General features: G+C 38.1%; 2 protein-coding genes across 3 annotated transcripts; both read right to left on the bottom strand.

Annotated features, from left to right (window-relative positions):
• Positions 1-1,026: 1,026 nt before the first annotated feature.
• LOC122872295 (glucagon-1-like) lies at positions 1,027-4,635 on the bottom strand. Its single transcript, XM_044188329.1, has 6 exons — positions 4,557-4,635; positions 4,337-4,443; positions 3,060-3,215; positions 2,126-2,242; positions 1,503-1,646; positions 1,027-1,421 (listed from the first exon to the last, which is right to left on the bottom strand). Exons 2-6 carry the CDS (start codon positions 4,432-4,434, stop codon positions 1,397-1,399), a joined length of 540 nt encoding a protein of 179 aa, XP_044044264.1. The 5' UTR covers positions 4,435-4,443; positions 4,557-4,635; the 3' UTR covers positions 1,027-1,396.
• A 3,263-nt stretch (positions 4,636-7,898) lies between these two features.
• LOC122872285 (dipeptidyl peptidase 4-like) lies at positions 7,899-21,343 on the bottom strand. Of its 2 annotated transcripts, none has more exons than XM_044188300.1 (27): positions 21,153-21,343; positions 20,393-20,648; positions 20,212-20,299; positions 19,591-19,689; positions 18,691-18,782; positions 18,453-18,527; positions 18,319-18,368; positions 18,011-18,083; positions 17,748-17,868; positions 16,035-16,189; positions 15,784-15,881; positions 15,538-15,667; positions 14,345-14,383; positions 13,677-13,775; positions 13,396-13,466; positions 13,042-13,095; positions 12,821-12,933; positions 12,673-12,720; positions 12,484-12,582; positions 11,377-11,446; positions 11,080-11,274; positions 10,761-10,815; positions 10,444-10,543; positions 10,273-10,331; positions 10,114-10,186; positions 8,968-9,041; positions 7,899-8,534 (listed from the first exon to the last, which is right to left on the bottom strand). In XM_044188300.1, the coding sequence occupies exons 2-27, from the start codon at positions 20,393-20,395 to the stop codon at positions 8,442-8,444; spliced, it is 2,226 nt and encodes a 741-aa protein (XP_044044235.1). In that variant the 5' UTR covers positions 20,396-20,648; positions 21,153-21,343; the 3' UTR covers positions 7,899-8,441. The 2 variants fall into 2 exon arrangements, with proteins under 2 accessions (XP_044044235.1, XP_044044236.1); XM_044188301.1 differs by having other exon boundaries at positions 19,591-19,686; positions 21,153-21,341.
• Between the last annotated feature and the right edge of the window lie 1,331 nt (positions 21,344-22,674).

The following is a 22,674-nucleotide window of genomic DNA, read 5'->3' as shown; positions in this document are numbered from 1 at the left end:
AGAATAATCGTTAGTTGTGGCACTATATTCATCAAAAGCAAACGGCTCATTCCTAGGATTTCAACTTTGTCGTCACTGCTCTGGTGATTTTTCCAGTTAATGATATTGTGCAATGGAAATTAAACTTCAAGCTACCTGCTCCTGCATGACAGTTTTGTAAGCGATTCACAGATAGATCTCTTTAAAACTTGACAATTTTCTAAAATTTGCTCTTAATGGTGTTCTCTATTAAAGTTGGACTGTCTCAAGCTGATCTGATGACAGACACTGAAATTAAAGGATGAGCCTGTATTTTTCTTATTATCAACATATATTATGAAAAGACCAAAACTTCCAATGAATGTATCCTGCTAACAAGTATTGTGTGTGTATGTATCAAAAGCCTGATGCATCTTATTCCTCTGTACCATAGAGTTCCATTGTTGTCCAAAAACACACCAATGAGCCACACTCTTGTACTGGGTGACATGTTCCTTCATTACCATGAACACACACACTGTAGTTTATTTTGACTCAATCCCACATACGCCGTCCTGTTGCCCCAAATACTCACTAAAGCACCAAATGTGGATTCATCCGCAGCTGAAAATAGTCCTCAACAAATAAACTGTTTCCTCCTGTTTGAGTAACGTTTGACAAAAACTCCAGTGACCAGCTGTTTGAGGGAATTACTGGTGGCCAGGGGGTTTTAGGCGCTGACCATGAACCACAATGTCCCAGGTTTGAGTCCGGCTGGAGATCTTTGTTATATGTCATTCCCCATCTTTCTCGCTTCCTGCCATCTCCCTACTGTGTATCTCTAATAAAGATATTTTAAAAAATTTAAAAACGAAAATATATACAGTCTTTGTGAGCTGTTTTTAAAGCTTCACGTCTTCAAAAAGAATAAATGGGCTTTGAACTGAGAGCCACAAACAAAATAGGGAAATAACTGACATACGCATTGACATAGTTAGAGTATTTTGTATGAAGTTCGTTGAAGAAGTCTATCTGATTTGTATTTATTTTCTAAAAATGCCACAAACACACAATGAAAGACTTTATTTTGCAGAGCGGATTAATAATATGCAATGACAACCAACTACATTACATGTGTTTTCTATAGGCCGACCTGAGATTTCACTTTTTGTGTTCTTGTTTTCACCTTAAAAATATAGAAAATAATTTAAATTTGTAGAAAAAATATGCCCTCAATTTCATTTCTTCTCTTTGGTGCACCATAAAAACTATGGAAGAGTAGTAGTTTTTGTATCTTTGCATCACATACAGTAAGTAAAAAAAGACTTACAAATTTAAATATAGTGTTGACATTACAACATGCAAAGCAGTATGGCTTTCTATTCCTTCTGTGTATGGCTTTGTGTGCAGCACACAGAGGGAGTCCTTGAGGAGTGTCTCATTGGTCCTCTTGTCTTTTCTTACTGCAAAAGAGAGAAAATCACAATCATGCCAAGTCAAGCATTTCTGGCATTTATTAGATTAGCCATGTGACTCAGTTTTACCTCTCCCCTGAAGGCTTGGAGGTCATGACCCAGAGTAAATATTCCTTTGCAGCCATGGAGTCCAGCACCTTGTTCACATCACTGGTGAAGCTTCCATCTACATGCCTCCTGCTGAACGCTTCACCCCGCCTGTCCATTTCAGATCTAAGTACGTACAGGGCACACAATGTAAACACTGCCCATTCAGGGTCAGTAACCCTGCATTGTGGAAACCTGCCATTTGAACTCTACTATTGACCTGCAGTGCAGTGTTAATCAGAAAATCATTATTTTTATCATTATTTTAAGACATTGTGTAGCTGTGATCATTTCATTGGTTCATTGCCTGCTTGCATGTTTGTACCAAAAATATTCATCTCACACAATCATCACACAGTGATAGTAACTTATCAATCAACACAGTGCAAAAGTTGAGGTGATTTATTTTAGCACACAAGGAACATCAAGAAAAAAAGCAAAGAATGGGAAAAATGTGAAGTGGCACAAGAAGCAGTTGATTAGCTCTTTCTCTCTGATTCAAGATCTTTCTGTCTCTCTTGTCATGGTAGAATCAGACACAGGCTGGCAGGCCATTAGGGTTTTTGGTACTGTAGGAGGAGGAGAAGGAAGGAGGGACAGCCTACTCTCTTCTGACTTGTCCAGACTTGAGGCTGGCAACAAAGTCTTTGATTGCCTGGTCCTTGAGGTAGGAGCTCACGTCGCTGGTGAAGGTTCCATCTGCATGGCGCTTTTCTGCAGCACTAAAAACACACAGTGAGATTCAGTAGGGACTGAAATATTTCATATTGTTGTAAAGTTTTTTTACTCTGAAGTAAAAAGTCGTATCTGACAACTACAGTTAATAGTTACTTTTAAGATTCAGATTTACATAAAAAATATTCAATAAGCTTGTGAAATATTATGCATTGTTAAAGGTTCTCAATCAGTCTCTTACTATGAGTGATCATCAACACATTATTTTCTGCCAAAGTTAGAACAGTTTTGTGTGTTTCACATTAGAGAATTATGGATTTCTTTTTTTTTCTTTCTGTGTTCTTCTCTCTAGTTTGAAGTGGGCAGGGCTTAGTTAGAAAAAGGCAATGTCACGTACTTCCCTTTGGAGGGTCCAACCGCTAGGTTGGGAACCACAGGACTAAACTATCAACTGTATATAAAGTAGATTAACAAGCTCCACCTACAACAGTAAAATGCTGCTTATTGATGCATCAGTATCAACAATCTGATAATTTGATATATGATAATATATCAATCACAGGACATTTTACTGCAGAATGAGTATTTTTACTTTTGATGCTTTAAGAATATTTAGCTGATAATACTTCTGTACTGAATGCAGGACTTATAATATATACTCACTTATAACAGAGTATTTTCACATTGTTGTACAAGATCTGAGTACTTCTTCCACCACTGCTGTTTAGCCCCTTAAAAGTTCATTCTAATATCCTGAGCTTGAATATAACTAGTGTTTCATTGTTCATGCAATAGGGCCGAATAAGTCAAAGCATTTTACAATATGATTCTTCTGATCATTTTTTGAATGGATATCACACTGACCCGCTCCTCTTGTTGTTCATCAGCCACCGAACGAAGTCCTGCGCCTTCCTGTCCTCCAAGTATTTGCTGTAGTCGTTGGAGAAAGTTCCCTCAGAGTGTCTCTTCATGTTCGACAGCTCCCTCGCCTCATCCACTAATGTGTCGTCTGCCTCAAAACTACAGGAGGGAAAGCGTAGTTTGAGAATCACACTCAGTTTAAGTTTAAACATTCTGTAAAATGTCTTAGAAAAGGCCTTTTTTGCTACAAATATATACCATAGCATCAATTTCCTCAACAGTTACTATATACTCTCTCTTCTACAACGGCATGATACCCATTCACATTTCCAAAGTTTCACACCTGCCAATGTGGTACGCTGAGTGTACTATAAAAAGCACTGTACCATTTTCCTGATTAAAAAAACAAGCATCTCATAACAAGAGGAATTTTGTTTCTTTGTAACTTATTTTTTTCTACTTTATTTTCATTGATTCCCTTCACCTCCTTATTAGGTTCGTAACCCAATAAGGACGTGAACCCAATAATTCATCATATTTGAAGAGCTGTAGATGTTATAGTACAGACTCTAATAATAAAAATTGCAGAGAGAGTAGAACAAGAAAAAATAAAAGAAAGGGAAAAGTAGTTATTTCCATTTGTCTATACTTTAAGTAATTTCTTTTAAATTACTTTTATCCATTATTTTACTAGTGATTACAACTAATAAGATAAATAAAATAACATCTGGAGCCATAGAAATTTCCATTCTATTTCCCTTTTAACACCAATCCAACATGATTTGACTATTTCACATGACCAAAATATATAGTTTAAATTTGCATAGATTTCTCCACAACACTAAAGATGATGTTCAGGACGTACAGTATATCATCCGATGTTTCACTTTTAGGAAGACTGCGACATACTGTATCTAGCTCCGTACTTGAAGATATTAAAAAAAAAGGGTGATGAATCATATTTCAAGTCAAGTTCTTCAAATAACTGTGTGCCTTTATTCTCTATAGGTTTTCAAAAAAGAACTAATCCTTGGCTGAAATATTTTATCCTCTTTATTTGGGATACATTCAGGGTCTTTGAAATAATTAAATTTCTGTTAGAATAATGCATTTGTTGTCATGATTTCCCCCATCATTTTGCAGATTTTGGCTCAACGTGCCTGCAGTTTGGCCACAGATGATTTGGCGTCTTTGGGACTTCATACATGTAAAGTTTTTTGGAGACTCTCATATCAAACTATGCTGACTATGCCTCATTAGTTTTGATGGTATTTCTGTACCTTGAGCTGTCACCAGCCTCATGCAGAGGAACCTGCCAGCTGCTCTGTACAAAGCTGAAGATCAGAAGGATACCAGCCAGGGAGTGGATGCTTTTCATGGTTATAACCTACGCCACAGAACAGTACACACACACAGACAGACACAAAGAAAGTTTGCATATTGGATCAGAATGTTAAAGCGTTAAAGGTGGTTTCACCATTGCAACAAAATACAACTCACCTTTTCTCCTTTCTTTCCAAAGAATGCTGCTGTTAGTTCCTCTGCTTGTTGCTGGTGTCTGTATCTAACCCTCCTCACTTACTTTGTGGTCTTATATACTGTAATAGAAGGAGGTGGATCTGCTCAGGTGCCAGGTCTAGCTGTTACTCTCAGCCCATTAGACACGGGCTCCGTCACATCGGCCGAATCAACAAGCCGAGCATTTGTTCAGAAAGGAAAGATGCGTATTCATGCGTAATTCCAGCTGGCACTTAGGTGTTAAGATCAAACAACCACAGCTCATCCTGTTAAACAGAAAGTAGGGAAAATGCTTTAATGTGCTACTGTGTCATCATGATGGGAAGTGATAAGCGGTCTGTCATATCTGGAGGACGAGTCAGTATTCGTGGATTCTTTCCGATCAAAAATATAAAGATGGGAAATATTGACCGTTTTTTGCATCAATGGCGGTTATCTCCATTTTACAAGGGCCATTGTTCAAGGTTGATGCTCTATAAAAGTAAATGTCCATGTATGACTCTCACATACAGTCCCATGTATTTTATTTGTTGAAAAAGACAAAGCATAGTGCATCAGCATAGTATCAAGGCTGAAAGAACTTGTCTCTGTACTTGTCTTGTTAGATCTTAGTGCTGCATTCGACACCATTGATCATCACATCCTATTACAGACTGGAACATTTAATTGGCATTAAAGGAACCGCACTAAGCTGGTTTGAATCCTATCTATCAGATCAATCTCAGTTTGTACATGTTAACGATGAATTCTCCATGCACGCCAAGTTAGTCAAGGAGTTCCACAAGGTTCTGTGCTTGGACCAATTCTATTCACCTCATATATGCTTCCTCAAGGCAATATTATTAGGAAACACTCCATAAACTTTCATTGTTTTGTGGATGATACTCAATTATATCTATCGATCAAGCCAGATGAAACCAATTAGTTAGCTAAACTTCAAGCGTGCCTTAAGGACATGAAAACCTGGATGACCTGCAATTTTCTAAAAAGACTTAGACACTTTAGCCTCAAACACTTCTGAGACACATTATCTAAAGATATAGTTACTGTAGATGGCATTTCCCTGGCCTCCAGCACCACCTCAAGGAATCTCAGAGTTATCTTTGATCAGGATTTATCCTTTAACTCCCACATAAAAGAAACTTCAAGGACTGCCTTTTTTTTCACCTACGTAACATTGCAAAAGTCAGGCACATCCTGTCTCAAAGTAATGCTGAAAAACTAGTCCATTCATTTGTTACTTCTATAGCAATTCCTTATTATCAGGCTGCCCAAATAAGTCCCTTAAGACTCTCCAGTTGATCCAGAATGCTGTGGCATGCGTACTGAAAAGAACTAGGAAAAGAGATCATATTTCTCCAATATTAGCTTCTCTGCACTGGCTCCCTGTAAAATCCAGAGTAGAATTTAAAATCCTTCTCCTCACCTACAAAACTCTCAATAGTCAGGCACCATCGTATCTTAAAGAGCTCATAATACCTTATTACCCCACTTGAACACTGCACTCCAGGAATTCAGGGTTACTTGTGGTTCCTAGAGTCTCCAAAAGTAGAATGGGAGCCAGAGTCTTCAGCTATCAAGCTCCTCTCCTGTAGACTTTCCTCTTAGATGAAACCTATAGTTAGGGTTTGCTCTGGTGACCCTGAACCATCCCTTAGTTATCCTGCCTAGACTGCCTGGAGACTTCCCATGATGCGCCTCTCTCCTCTCCCCTCTTCTCCCTCACTATCTGTATGCATTTTTATCCCATTAAAGCATGTTACTAACTCAACATCTTCTCTCTCCCGTAGTTTTGTGCTTTCTCGTCTCTCTCTTCTCTCCTACTGATGATTTCAGCAGGTATTTCTGCCTCCAGAGCTGCAGAGACTGGATCTATGATTGCAAGGCACCTACTGCCCCCATGTTCCTGCTCGACAACTGCTACTATGATTTGTATTATTAGTCCTATTATTATTACTATTATTATTGTTGTTGTTATTATTACTAGTATTTCTATCATTATTAATATTAATATTAATACCACTACCATTACATCTCTGTGAACTTGCATTGTGCTACTGTATGTTCTCTTTCCTCCTGCTCTCTCTCTCTCTCGCTCTCTCAACCAAACCAGCAGCAGCAGATGGCCAACTACCTGGTTCTGCTCGAGGTTTCTGCCTGTTAAAAGGGAGTTTTTCCTCGCCACTGTCGCCAAGTGCTTGCTCATGGTGAGAATTATTGGGTCTCTGTAAATATTATTATAAAGAGTACAGTCTAGACCTGCTCAATATGACAAGTGCCCTGAGATAACTTTTGTTTTGATTTGGAATTATATAAATAAAACTGAATTGAAATTGAAAAAACACAATATTATCAGTTATTATTTTCAGTTATTATTTTCAAATAGTTATTTCCAATAGTACTGAACCCTAATGTCAGTAATTGTCCTGAGGTAAATCCTGAAACCTGTGAAAGCTTCTCATGTTTTCTTTTTTCCGCCTGCAATTTTTAATCATTTTGAACGTATGTCCCTTTCTCCCTTGTCTGGTATAATTTCACACATAACGCCTAGTATGCCTACTTGTCCGCCATAATTCCAACTCCTCTTCTTAAGGAAATATAAGATGCAGTTGGGCCCAGTGTTGCATGCTAGCATACTCACAATGACAATGCAAACATATTGATTTAAGGTATAATGTTTACCCATATTAACCATCTTAGTGCATTAGTTTTTAGGTAATGATCATTAAAAAAAGTATCGGACAAATTGAAAATCAAACATGAATATGTGCTGTTCCTGTTATTGGCAATCCATCCAGTAAAGTTGTTGGGATATTTCACTGAAAACCAAAAATAGATAAGAGATATTTCACTGGATTAGTGAAACTTTTGACCTGCTGGTGGTGCTAGATGAAAAGTTAGGGGATCAGATAGTTTCATAAAAAACAGAAATGTTTGGTGATCGCTCCAAATTTTTATTTGTCCATATAATTGCTAATAAAATAACTAAGGTTATAACTTTTCATCGGGTCAAATTTTCAATTTGTCTGACACCTTGGTTTATGATAAATACCTGCAAAACTACTGACATTCCCATCAGCCTCAGATGTACTTGGTGTTTATTGCTAATTAGCAAATGTTAGCATGCTATCATGCTAAACTATGCTTGTCACTGTGAGCATGGTAGCATAGGCTACTGGCATTAGCAAAATCAAAGCACCGCTGTGCATAAGTACAGCCACTAGCACGGCTAGACTCTTAGATGCATTCGAAAATTCAACAATAAAGGCTCTCATGGCTGATTTCCACTTAAAACCAAATGAAGATGATATTAACTAAAAAAAGTTCTCATTATTTAATCCTTTATTATTTTACAAAACAATTATTACATCAAATAGTCAACAATCTCATACATTTAGTAAAAATGTACAAAATCACTGTGGTGCATTGTGTTTCTGTGATTAATTTAATACAATACTGTAAATACTTTTCACGTCCAAGTACAGTTACACGTTGACAGAACATTTTCAACCTTCACATTATTATATCTATGTTATTCCACAGGTCAAGTAACAACCTCTATAAAAGTCGAATTCATGAAACAAACTTTAAAAACATAAATCACGTGATATGTAGATGTGTTACAAGTAAAAATATCAGTTAACAGTCTGTTAATTTTTCTGACTGAAACTATGCAAGACAAAATTTCACAGACATAGAATGACATTATGACGTGGACCACTTTTTACTTATTACATTTCTGCTCAGGACTTTTTCCTGACAGCTGAAGCACTAATAATCAAGCCTGCATTTAAAGTCTTTATCCCAAAAAAGATTTTTTTTTTTATTCACATGAGACAATGAAAGATCTAGGTGATCCAGTGGCCTTCATGCAAAGCACCTCTGTAGGAAGTGACTCATGTGGGTGTAGACGTGTTGATTGGCAGAGCCACCAAGCCCATGGTCCTTGTCTGTGTACCACTGAAAGAAGAAGCCAAAAACTGTATCAATATTTACTGACACTATGCCACATTATTCAACATGGAGTGGATTTTTTTTTGCACAATTTATCAGTGAGGCAAGGCCTATTCATATAGCTCATTTCAAACACAGAGACAATTCAAAGTGCTTTACATAGGCAAAGAAAATCATTAGAATGACATTTAAAAACAATAAGCAATTAAAACCTGAATAAAATAAGATTTTAAAAAAAAAGATGAAATAAAATAAAATAAAATCATAAAATGAAACAAAACACATGACAGGTCCAGTGCAGTTACAGTGCAGCAATATGTTGTTGTTAAGTTTCCCCAAATGCAACATGGTCTAATCTTTTCTCTATATAATGACACATATCCTTCAGAAAGCAAAAAGTCTTCCAGTGATTCCACTTTGGATTTTCCAGATTACGTACCATCGCCTCAAAGTCCACCTGCTCGTCCACAAGAGCTTCAGAGATCTCAGCTGCCTGCTGGAAATGAACATTGTCTAGAAAACACAGCAACAACAAAAATTAAAAATTAAAAAAAAAATTAAATTAATAACAAGGCTTTCAAGGCAATTTGCCCATTTGGGTCTGAAGGTGGTGCTAAAAGGAACGGTCAGGGGGCTACCCAGAATTTCACCACAGACTATTCAGTGCAAATTTAACAGATCCATCCATTATCTATACCCGTTTATCCTTTAGAAAGTCGCGAGTCAATCACAGGGCCAATTCATAACAGAAGTTATCTCAGTGCACTTTTCCTATAGACCGTACTCTTTATAATATTATTTACAGAGACCCAAAAAATCCCACCATGAGCCAGCACTTGGCGACAGTGGCAAGGAAAAACTTCCTTTTAAGAGGCAGACACCTCAGGCAGAACCAGACTCAATGGTGGGCGACCATCTGCCACTGCCATGCTGGGTTTTGGGAATTGACAGCAAGGCCCAATATAAACATTTAGTTAATGTAAACATTACCCTGTTTTTTATGTGGTAAAACTTTATTAAAATGTACAATCAAAAAATGGATCTGAACAAATCTTGCGGTACCCTTGGGCCATCTTTTACCCGCTCACAAGAGAGGGTTCTGTTACCTTTTTAGGATGGCATCTGGTTGAATTCTCACACAACCACAACAATGACAACCTATACATTATTTGAAATCACAAAGTCTTATGACTCTATTTGTGTAGAATATTTTCAGATCCCAATTTCACTAAAGCAACAGTTGCTATTTTGTAAGTGCATACACACAGTACAGATCAGGTAAAAAAAAAAATATAGAATAAAAATTTTAAAATGTAATAATGAAAAAAAAAATAAATAAAAAAAAAAAATCCTACATTTTTGCCACGTTTGACCTGGTTCGGTGTCAGACTAATTCTGATAAAATTCTATGGGGTACCCAGAATAAAAGGGCTCAAAAACTTCTCATTTTTGGGCTTCTGCACAAAAAGACGTTACTTGTTAAGGGATTGGCACCCACTTTGGGAACCACTGCTGTAATGGAGGGAAAATGCCTGATTGGTATAACTGTATAATATATAAATACAGAAGGCCTTGCATAACTCACCGTCAGCTGTTCCATGAACCAGAAGATACTGCACTGAATGGAAATTCTTGGCCCTGGCAGTTACTGTTGAGTTCTGCACACAATCAGAGTTGTGTTTATTGTCAGATATAAGAGACGAGGATTTATTTTGATCATGATATCACTGAATGTGAAACTTACAGTGTAAGCAGGAGAATTCTCTGAAGGCTCCATCATGTAACGCTCTGTGTAGATGGAATCTGGAATAAACAGACAGACAATAGCAGATATTGTGTGTCCTTAAAGTGAGTGTACTAGGTCTGGAAAAGTTGTTTACATGAAGAACTTGCTTAAAAAGACAAAAAAAAATACCATAATATTCCCATTTGGAGACTGGAGCGACCGCCATTCCACATTTGAAAACTCCACTTCCAGATCCCAAGGCCATTGATGTTACATATCCACCATAAGACTGTGAAAGATAAACAGATCATTACTGTAACTCATCTTAACCCTAACCCTTAAGTAAAGACCAAGCACAGTGACACTAGGGTGAAACATTAACTTATTTTCTGAGCCATTATTGCCCTCTGAACTATGAAATAACACACATGTCCTGCATATTATTTAAGGAACATGAAAATTGTATCAATACATTTAATTTTTAGTAGAAAGTCTCAACAACTTACCCAGCCCCAAATAGCAACTTTGTTTGTGTCAATGAAGCCCATTTTAATGAATTCCCTAAAATACAAAAAAGACAATTATCTCAATTGAGGGCAGCAAATTAAAAGGATGTAAACTGGACAAAGGCCTTGTCATCGTCGTCACCCAGTGATGCTCATGACATTTCCTGTGTGTATATCTGTGTACACGTGGGAGAATTTTGACCACAGAAACAAGTCGAATCCAGTTTTATCAAGCTTTCCTGGGAAACAGAGAGGGTCAAGCTGTTTGTTTGAGCAGGAGATGCACTGACTTGTCTAAACTGGTCCTTGCTTTCCTTACCTGGCAGCTGTTATCTGATCTTCCACCTCATAGGTTCCCAGATGTTTGTAGATTGCATGCATTAACTTGTCGCCTTGGTAACCGCTTCCTCTTCCGTCAAAGCTGGCGACGATGATTTTCTCAGTGCTGGCCAGGTAGGTGGACCAGCTTACTCTGTAAATGAAGTCTGCTTTCTGACTGCAGGGACCAGCATACCTGGAAGGTTGGTCAACATTCACTACCAGTTGATGAGCCCTCTTTTGAAAAGCATTTACACTTTTATAAATTAATTTGAATGCTTTTTTGATAAATTCTTACACATCTATTAGCAAAGGGTACTTCTTGGATTCATCAAAGCCTGGAGGCAAAAACATCTGGTACCAGAGATCTGTCAAAAATATAAATATTCATGGAAAGATGTGAATGAATTATTCATGGTAAGTTAAAAACAGTAGTGAAAGAAATATTCTTTTTTACTTGAGTAGCTGCCAACCTACTAGTCGTGCCCCTCCAAAGGTTCACAAGGTAAATATGACATGTCATAAGATGATATATGGGCTAAGAAAGAAGTTCTTCTACACAAATTTATATTCATCTTTTGGACTTTTTTCTAATCTTTGTTTTTTATGAAATATTGGGTCATTTTACCTCTTTGGGCCTCAAACAATCAGACATACATTTATTTACTGAGAGTTAGATGAGAAGATTGATGCTACTCTACCCTACTCTACTGTCCGGTAAATATGAAGCTACCGCCAGTAGCCGGTTGACTTAGCTTAGCACAAAGACTGGGGGAAACAGCTAGCCTGGCTCTGTCCAATGGTAACTACAGTAAATGCCAACCAGCACCTCGTTTGTTAAATTGTATAAAGTACGAAGTATAAAAACAGCAAGATGTGGTTTTACAGGCAGTCATGTGCTGGACTATTTCTTGCTGGCACATAGTAGCTTCCTGTTACTGAGTGTGGTCAAGAAATAGTCTGGCACATTAGGTGACTCCCTGTAACACAGCAACGTGTTGTTTTTACGTGGGTTAAACAAATGAAATGTAACATGTTAGTTAGTGGTCACTAGAGGTGCTGGGATGTAGATTTTGTTACCAGAAACACCTTTTTCCCCTGTTTCCTCTTATCTCCTTATGCTAAGCTAAGCTAATTGCCTGCTGGCTCTAGCTTTATATTTAGCGTGCAGCCTTGACAGTAATATCAATCATCTCATCTAACTCTCAGCAAAAAGAGGAGTAAAAAGTACAATATTTCACACTGAAATGCAGTGGAATGGAAGTATAAAGTAACATAAAATGGAAATACTCAAGTAAAGTACAGATACCTCAAATTTGCAATTAAGTAAATTACTTAGTACTTAGTTACTTTCCTCCACTGGTTAAATATAAACTGGTTATTAGTCACTGTTGAATTCACTTACTGTGTCCTTCAAGTTTGATGCTGCCTCGACGCATGGTGGGCATTTGGATGTCAGATATCAGGTTGCTAAATCCAGTATTGTCCTCCAAAACACGTAGCTCTACGAATGTAAAAATATAGAAAGTTCATTAAAATAACATTTTCTCCTCATTGACATTATTTCAGATGTAATTATAAATTTGTGGATCACCTTTATTATTCCTGTTATCCATGAGAGAATGGTAAGGAATGCCAGGACCTTTGTGTAAAAATACAATAATGTTATTATTTATTTAATTATTTAATAGAGAGGAAAAGACAAAACAAACAAACAAACAAACAAACAAAGTATAACTGACCACTGCAGCTCATACGGTAGAAGGAGGCATTCTGGCTGAAGTAGGCTGAGTTGTACTGACAGTTTTCTCCACGTAACGCACAAGTCAGACACTCTGTCCCTTGTTTGGTCCACCTGACACACACAAACACAGACACACTGTAAGTCTGAAGAAATGCTTTTTAATAACAAATATGTCTTCAACAAACAAAAATAGTACAACAGTAAAATAAAGACCCTTACTTGTAAACATTCCTTCCTCCTGGCTTACTGCCCTCTTGGTTACTTGAATAATATCTGTGGAATAATTGGTATGAATGAGTGGAGAGAAAGACCAGCAAAGGAGGAATTCAGCTCATGGGACATGACAATTTTCTCTTAAACTCCATCATAACTGAGCAACAACATTTCTAGAGACACCAAATATTAACAAAACTTTGGGAAAGTACATAAAATGATGCATTAGGGAGATCCAGAATATTTCCATTTGATGGAAAAGTGCAGCTGCAATAAAGTGTTATGTTTTCGCAAGAAAGAAATTGCATGTCAGGTCTTCCACACAGTTGTATGCAGATGATGCACACAATTCCAACTTACACACTATCTGCAGTTACTTTCAGGATGCCAATGACTTCCCATTCTCCAGAGGTGATTGCTCTAGGTTTGCCCTGCATGAATGAGTCCGAACAGAATGTGTGTGGGTGGTAACATGTTACAGAAAAATATTCATGAAGAATTTTGTTCAGTGTGTGTGTGTGTGTGTGTGTGTGTGTGTGTGTGTGTGTGTGTGTGTGTGTGTGTGTGTGTGTGTGTGTGATATTGCACAAGACAAAAAAAGCTGTTTTTGCTAATTTGATACTGGACTACTGACTACCTACCTGGACCACATGATGGATGTGCTTGTACCCTTTGGTGTCGCTCATCAACAGGTAATAGCTGTTCTTGTCTGTGGCAAAAACTGGTTCTGGTGGAGAGAACTAGGAAGAACACGTTTATTAGTATATACGCTCTGGCACTCGGCTCCAAGCCCATTGGTTTCTACTGAGGATGTAAATCTTATATAGTTTCTTTTTTTTTTTTTTTTTTTAAAGACCAAGTAACTACAGTGACTAGCTGTTTTAGCTGGTCACTGTAGTTTTTTAGCAAACATTACTAAAACAGGAGGAAACATTTGATGGGGACTATTTTCAGCGGCAGATTAATCCACATTTGGAGCTGTAGCGTGTATTTCTGGCAGCCAGATGGTGTATGTAGGACTCAGTCAAAATAAACTACAGTGTGTGTGTTCATGGTAATGAAGGAACATGTCACCCAGTGCAACAGTGTGGCTCACTGATGTGTTTTTAATAGTGTTTGGACGACAATGGAGCTCTACGGCACAGTGAATCAGGATCAGGGTATGGATACAGACCCAGTACTTGTTAGTAGGATTCGTTCATCGTTGTCTTTGGTCTTTTCATGGAATTTGTTTACAAAAAAGAAAAATATAGAACATATAACAACATAGAATCAACAGACTTATCTTATAACAGTGTACTGGACTTACCCGTCCAATCCAACCGCTGATACTGTTCAACTCCAGATGCTGTAAAAATAAATAGAATAGTTTTTATAGCTGCACTAAGTTACATTTTATAACAATACACCAACCTTATCAGTCTAAACACAAAGGGACGTTGCAACACAGAATATAATTTAGAAACCCTTTAGCTTACATGGGAAATTTCCAGCAGCTGCATCAAGCTTCATTGCTTTAAGCTGAAAATGTCTGAACATGTACATTGCAAGTGTTATCGGCCGCTGTAAGAGGTCCCTTTGTAATGTTATTCTAATGTAAGAGATGGTGGTCAGGCAAAAAGGCATTCCAAAGTTTAGCCTATTATATGTAATATGAAGCTCCAACAGGAGTACCTTCCATAGTTACAGTGGGCGTGGTCGCCTCTCCCCAGTTAAATAATAATAACAATAATAGTTTTATTTAGTAAAGAAACAAAAGTTTTATTTCAGTTTTAACTTTTAATTTATGGTTTCACGTCTAAGTCCCTTTTAAATTTCTGTTTGTCTGGTTGGAAAGCGACTTCGGCAGCACTACAGTAAAACCAGACCGACGGTTAGAGAACAGATGTTGCCAGATCTTGTGAGTCTCGATCAAAGTTAATTGTCTCCTGATTTGTCTGTCTGAAAATTGCCATTTTAGTGTCAGAATGTTCAGAAGATATGTGGCTTTTGAAAAATGGGTCTGATATTTACTTTGGTGACTATGGGGCGAAAGAATCAGTCATAATGCGTGCTGCCACTAGTCTCCTAAAGGGGCGGGGCAGTGGGGAAACCCACGTGACACAGATACAGGAAATGACTCTCAAGTGAGCCGTCTCCTTTTGAAACCTCTTACAGGCAGTATGAATAAGAGGAACACTCACATCTTCCAATAAGTCATGTGTCAATGTACATATGGAAATATATTTCATATAAATCATTTATGTGTGGCTAAATTTAACCAAGCAAAGCATGGCAGCTGGTGTCACATTAGCAGATGACATGAATGCAATTTAGACAGAATAAACTAAGTACAGGTCTATAAAACCTTTACATTATCCTCCTTTTCAGTAAAATGTGCTGTTAGGTGTAGGTTTTATTGCTGTTGAAATGGTTTGTGTACTTAAAGCTCATCAAGAAGTCGCTTGTATAGTTTCTCTGTGTGACACCAGTGTAATATTTTGTTCTAATGTAATGTTTTACCTCGACAGGATCCCATTTTGATCCACTTAAGTTGTAGATCTGTAGGATGAGGTGGTTTTGTACTCTCTTCAGCCACTGGACAGCAAGACGTTCATCTGTCACCCAAGTAACAGTGGCTAAGTAGTGCTCACTGAGGGCAAGAAAAAAAGAAAATAAATGATGACACTCCTGTTTGTTTCTGATTCCCTTCCCTGATAGCAGGAGAGAATAGCCTGACACAAAGTCTAATTGAAGATTTTTCATTACCTCGAGCCGAATGAGGCTGGAACAACAACCTCAGTAATTTTTATCATGTTGTCAGCGTCCACAACAAACAGTTTCACCACAGGGTTGGGAGTACCTGACTGCACAAGAATAGAATATAAGATACACCAGATAATAATGATTATGCTAAGCAAGTCTCAACCCAGAGTACACGTTTATTGACGTACAACAATACAATGATCCTTGTTAGAGTCAAGCTTGTTAGAGTCAAACAACCCCCAGAATGGTCCTACCTTTGGATATGGAATGGAAACAGTGCTGGGGTACTGGTTCTCGCCATACCAGGAGTACTCTATGGTGTGAACCTCGGTGTCATTGAACTCAGCGTAAGCCACATACTTCCCTCCAGGGGACCACCAGAGGCCCTGATTGGATGAGAACATCTCCTCTGGAAGGGAGAAAGCATGAAGCTGAGTTATTCCTGCTTTCTAAGTACTCTGAAGTGGTGAAAGAAGTACTCCTTTACTTAAGTAAAAGTACAAAAACAATAATGTAAAAATACTCTTACAAATACAAATCCTGCATACGAAAATCTAATTAAGTAAAAGTAAAGAAGAAATTATTAGCAAAATGTACTTAAAAGTATCAAAAGTAAAAGAACTCTTTCCTTAGTAAGATGTCCCCTGTGACTTATATTATTATATATATATCATTATTATACTGTTAATATTGATGCCTCAATGTGTAAGCAGCATTTCACTGCTGTAGCTGCTCCAGCTAGTTTTAACTACTTTATATACAGTTAGCTAGTTTAGTCCCAACCTAGGGGTCGTGCCCCTCAAAAGGGTCACAAGATAAATCGGAGGGGTCTTGAGCTGATTAATCATCTCGCATGATGTGAAATATTGGATACGGTTACCTCTTGAGACTCTAACAGTTATGTAAATGAAACCATCTAAGCAGAGATTGATAGAGTAGGCAAAAACTGTGCTCAAGCACAAGTATTTTAGTACTTAAGTAGACTACTTCAGTGAGAGTAGAAAAGTATCTATTAAGTAGTGAGTAAAAAATACCAGCACACTGCTATCTTTTCCCCACTTATTTAGTTATAAGTGGCACCATTTTAACAACATATGGTCTTCCTTAGGTAAAGGCAAAGATGTGAACATATATACACCTGCATTTATTTGTATTTAAGACAATATATGTGACAAATACATAAAAGTATTCATTTTTCTCAAAATGCATTTGAGTAAGAGTGAAAAGTATGCTGAAGTGAAACAACTCCAACAGGTACAATTTACCCAAAAGAGTTACTAAATATATCTCATTACTACCCACTACTGCAGCTGAGAAGTTTAAAGTGAAAATGTGACAAGGGGCCCCAACCAGACACAGCTTTTTGTAAGGGATCACAAACCCCATACCCCATTTACACCTGCTATTAAAATGTAATCTGTATCTGGATACTTTATCTGGATAAGGAAAAACGCATGTTAATGACAGTTGTAAATGCATGCAGAACGCATTGGGATCAGAATGCGATCAGTTCAGCTAGACCAGATTTGGAGGTGGTCTGGCTCGCATTGTGATCAGATCTCAGCCAGGTGTAAATGCAACACAACTTCACACAAAATCTGACCAATAAGTTGAAAGGTCACCTAACAACCGCCTCTTCCTGCTAACTCAAGCAAGCCCGGCAAAAGCTACGAGTGTAGCAGTAGCTAGCAAGTCTTCACTCAAAAAAAATTAATGACATCCGTCCATGGCATTGCTTGCCTTGACCTGGGTCCACCAGTCCGCCTAACTAATTTGCAAGATCCAATCACAATGAAGGCAAAGAAGAGATAACGGGAACTCTTGTTAATACCAGGTGTAAATGCAAAGGCCTGTGGATCAGATGTCAATATCCAGATAATGTATCCATGTACAGATCACATGTTAATGCCAGGCGTAAATGGGGCCTTATAGTTTGACATGTCTTCTGTACATCGTGTGCCACTTACCCTCATACACCCAGTCCGGGATCCCGTTCAAAATCTGATTCTCCTCGCCATTGAAAGTGACTTGCTGTCGCGCCGACCCAGGACTGGTCTTTATATACACATTATTTTTCCAAACAAATGCCTGAAAAGACAATAAAAATACAAATACACAAGTTCAGGAAAGGCAGCCAGGTTTGTTTTTTGAACCCTCACAAACCCTTTTTGAAGGAACTGTAACTCAAAGCTATGTACATAAAAACAAACATTTGTCTGTCCAAGCATACCAGTTTGTTCCCTTCAGGAGCCCAGGCAAAGTATTGGACATTGTCAGGGATGTCAGAGGGTGTGAAAGATTTGCTGAAATAAAGTGGGGAAAAAATACTTCAGAGATTTGTGGAACTGTAGTGAGCTTTACTTCACTTTCAAGTATGCTCTACAACTGCCATAACTGCACATAGACAGTTTGGTGGATGCTTTTAACTGGAATACATTGCATTATCATAAGTGCATACATTTATTTGTCCATAGGTAGCTAAATACTTTTTGTAGGTGTAAAAATAAAGCAATGAAAATTCATAGTTTGGGTACTTACCCTTCAAAATCATAAAGTGAATATGAAGCTGTAAATGAATGTCTCCACAGCTAATGGGACAAAAAAAAAGTAGTGTGATCACTTCAGGAGCTTTAAATATGTAACAGATTAATTTGAATAAAAGCTTAGCGTACCTTGGAATGGTTGCTCATGAATGCAACATATTTGCGGTCAGCAGACAGCTGATAATCATAAGCGCCTTTTTTGTTCTGTGTTGGAAAAAAGAAAACGGTTTCACAGACCCCTTGCTCGCGACCTCACAGACAACACTGCATTTGTATTGACTGGTATGTAGTTCTCATGTTGATATCATGTGGTTTATGCTGCTTACACAAAAGAAGCACACAGGTGCACATGAGGAAGGTGACTTACAAACTCGTCTCTGCTCAAGAACACTGAGTTCGTTCCTGTGACCACGTTGGTGAGGAAGACTGAGCCCTGGGACATATGCAGATACTCACGATCTGTGCAGGAAGATGAGAAAAATGAATGTAAAAATAGAATATTTTATTTAAAAATGGAGGATAAGAAGGCAAATTCCTAAAGACATCAACTAAACAGTAGCACTGTATCATAAGGGATCAAAACACATGCTTAAGGAACAAATGCACGAGTCATGATTATTTACTGCATGAATTAACGCAGGATGTATCATGAATTCCTTTTACTCACCATTAAGAAATGATGAAGTCACTATGAGTTTATATGACTGGTTAACGCTTAAAGGGCCACTCCACATATTTTACATCTAAAGTTTAGGTTACTCATCATGAGGAGTACTTCTCAGCGTATGAAAACCGTTGTATAATATAAAGTAATAGATATAGAGTAATGTATGAAGTAGCTGTGAGTTAACAGATAGTCTGAGATTAACTGATACTCCATTAAGTGTTACCTAATCACATAAACTCATAGTGACTTGACCATTCCTTAATGGTGCGCAACACAAATTCATGATATATCCTGCATTCATTCATGTCTTGCATTCGTTACACATGTTTTGAACCTTCATTATAAAGTGTTGTCAACTAAATATTAAAAAAAGAATTCCATGTACACGCCCCATACATGCACGAACACACACTTTAATGAGGGGATCAATCTAAGTGAATTAGTAACTAGAACAGATGAGATTATTGTTGCTGATAGATTAAAAAAAAGAATCCTTAGTGACACATTTACAGTTTAGAAGCCGGAGCACACATCAATGTCATCATGTTCCATCTCCACTCATTTTCACAGGTTGAATCCTGAGGATAAACTGTCTCCCACCTGAGATCCACCTCATGTTGTAGGACTTTGGTTGCAGTGAGCTGTTGAAGACATCCTCCAGGGTGAAAGCTCTCTGCTTCTTGTTGCCTCCCTGCTCTTCTGAAACATGTTAGAAAGTTAGAACCTGGCAGGGACTAGACGGTCAAAGGTTACAGATATGATATCATACACACACGTCATAATCTTCATTATCATAAAAGAAGGTAAGTGCTGTAATGGCTGTAAGTGATAATGACAAGTGGAATATTGCTAACGTCAGTGTGTTTGGGGGTACTTATGGGATTTGTCATAGTGTGTACTGAGTGAGTATGAAGCAATTTAATGGCAGGCATTGGCTGTATCGGAGAAACTAAATTGTCCTCCCTTTGTGATGTAAATTGAAGAAAGTCAAATAATTTCCATTGAGACATTCGTTTTATTCTAAATATAAATTCTCAGAGTTGAATTGCTTCACATTTCCTATCGGTATTTTGAAGAGCTGCCATTTAACAGCGATCCAAACGGATCGTGCGTAATGACGCGTGCGTAATGTACTTTCTTTCAGATGTGTTTAACTGTACGTCCGACCACAGATTATAAATTAATGCCAAACATGTGTATCATTTAATGGCAAAGACTCACCTTTCAAATGTATGGCCGTGGGCACCGCTATCAAAATGACGACGACTGCTAACCCGAACACTCCGAGGAGCACCTTGGGGGCGGAAACCTGTTCAGAGGTGAACGGACAAAAGTCAGAAAACAACTCCGTGTGAAGCCCGACATAACATCGATATGTGAGTATTAACAAATTGCCACCAACCATTTTATTCTGCGCTTTGGCGAGGTGTCTAACCAATATCCTTCCAAATCACAACTCCATCGATCCAGGCGGCTTCACGCGCGGAGAACACTAAAGTTATGCGATACACTGGCTTTGCCGTTAACTATTATCTCAACTGAAATTCCAAAGGTGGGACAATAAAAGTCCAGCGGAGTAAAGTTCGTCAAGTTTGATGGTGTTCCAGTGGTTTGAGGAAGTGTGCGGCTGCTTGTCAGGCTGTTCTCCATGCTGTCCACTGTCCATAAAATATTTACAAGTCATTGATTCATAAGTCGAGGCAAATCGCCGACAAATGTATAGACTTTACTTATAAATATGATACCCATTATTCTACTTGTAAACTGCAATTAATATAAGTTGCCTTTTTGTGCAAAACTGCAACAAACCGCCTGCAGCTCATAAGGAAGTTTATGCTGTCTGTTAACAAATAGCCTACACTATTCTTGTCTAACAGGGAGTTCTACTGTTTACTGAGTGAATAGTATGAAATGGTAATGGTGTATCTGCACAGTGAGCAGCCCAATATATGAAACAGCTTTAGGCAGTGACTCCTGCTTACGGTCATCCAGCTGGTTCTACAGGAAAACAAATTCCTCCTAACAAAGAAAAACAAAACTTCCAGGCTTCCATATGCAGAAGTAATGTTCAGAAGCACAGAAAATACATCTTTGAAATACAATTAATATACAAAATATTAGGGCCAAATTCAGAGTTGAACATATTTCTATATAATACTGACATGCATCTACTGGACCTTCAGCTGTCAGGGTCAGTGTGGGCATCTCATGAAGGATATTCAGTACATGTAGGTACCAGCACACTGGAAGCTCCCACTCCAGACTTCCATTTGCTAATTTGCTAATTTAAAGTTACACATGGTGGCTTTTCAAAAGGTAGATGTAAATATTTTTAGACTCAGTGTGCCTGAATTTAACAAATATAAGCCAAAAAAAATACATTTAATGCCTAAAAACATCAATTTAAAAGTTTTTCCCACAAATGTTTATTCCTGGCAGAGTGTAGAACATTCTTAGAAAACAGCTTTTAGTAGCACGTAGGTGTCACAGCCTGTCATGTCCTCACCAGCCCGTAATCACCCACACCTGCTCCTAATTACACTCCTGCCCTTAATCAGCCCCAATCACACCCAGGATAAAACCGCTCCACTCTCCACACTCAGGGTCCAACCTCGTTTGTGGATAGGACTCCATGCACCAGACCATTCCTGTGTCTCGCCACTCCTCCGTGGTCTCTCTGGTCTCCTGTGGCTTCCCTCCGGTAACTTCCCCAGATCCACTATACCTATCTCCACACTCTCCACTTCTGGCTGTCATCTTAAATAAAGACATTCCCATCCATCTCGGTGTCCTCTGCCTGTTAGTCCGTGACAGTAGGGAAGCTGAGGATGTACAACTGAATTTAAATTAATATGAACAAAAACTCCTGGCTGCGGCCCTGCCTGCTATCTGCTACTACAGTACCGTAAAGCGACAACACATTCTTCTTCTTAGAAGTTAAAAGTTTCATTATTAAGCAATAAAACAAACCCTTGCTCTATTCGGTATATCCAGAGTTTTGCTGATACAGCCTCACTTTAAAGCGAGACTATGTGACTTTCGAAAGAATAAATGACACATTCTTCTTCTTATAAGTGAAATGTTAAATTCTTGCAATAAAACACAGGCTAGTGTTAGCTAATGCCAGCAAACCTAGGTAGTTGCTGTAAAACAGACATTACTGATTTACTTTGCTTACTCTGTTTGCGCATTTAACATTATCCCATCGTTGTCACCTGTGGGTACAGTGGACGCTGCTGAGCAAAAGTTAGACTTCTCTGCAATATTGCTGCAGTTCAAGCTTAAAGCACTCCTGGCTTCAACACCTCATTAAATACACTTAAATACTTTTCACTATACTTGGCTGCTGAAAACATTCAGGCCCTGTTTATTGAGTTGCTTCCCTTTTGCATGATCCCAATCTAATCTTTTCTAACTTATCTGTCTCAGTTTATTGCCAGTTCCTCCTTTATGACCTTCACAGATTTGATAAAGAAGAAGAAGGACTAAAGGCTTTTGCCCGAATTCACCTCATCATGAGAAGATTATGTCATTCAGGACATATTTATGATTTGGGAATAAACACAGGAATTTAATGCTATGCTACAACTTTGCTCAACCATGCATTTTTAGCCATGCTAGTGGCATGGCTCTTGGCATGGCAATGTTGTTTATGACCATTAATACCGTTCTTATAACTTCAGA

The sequence above is a fragment of the Siniperca chuatsi genome, linkage group LG24 (genome assembly GCF_020085105.1).
Source record: "Siniperca chuatsi isolate FFG_IHB_CAS linkage group LG24, ASM2008510v1, whole genome shotgun sequence".
Classification (NCBI taxonomy): Eukaryota; Metazoa; Chordata; class Actinopteri; order Centrarchiformes; family Sinipercidae; genus Siniperca; species Siniperca chuatsi.
Note: the sequence above shows the minus strand (reverse complement) of the source record. Positions and strands in the feature narration are given on the sequence as shown.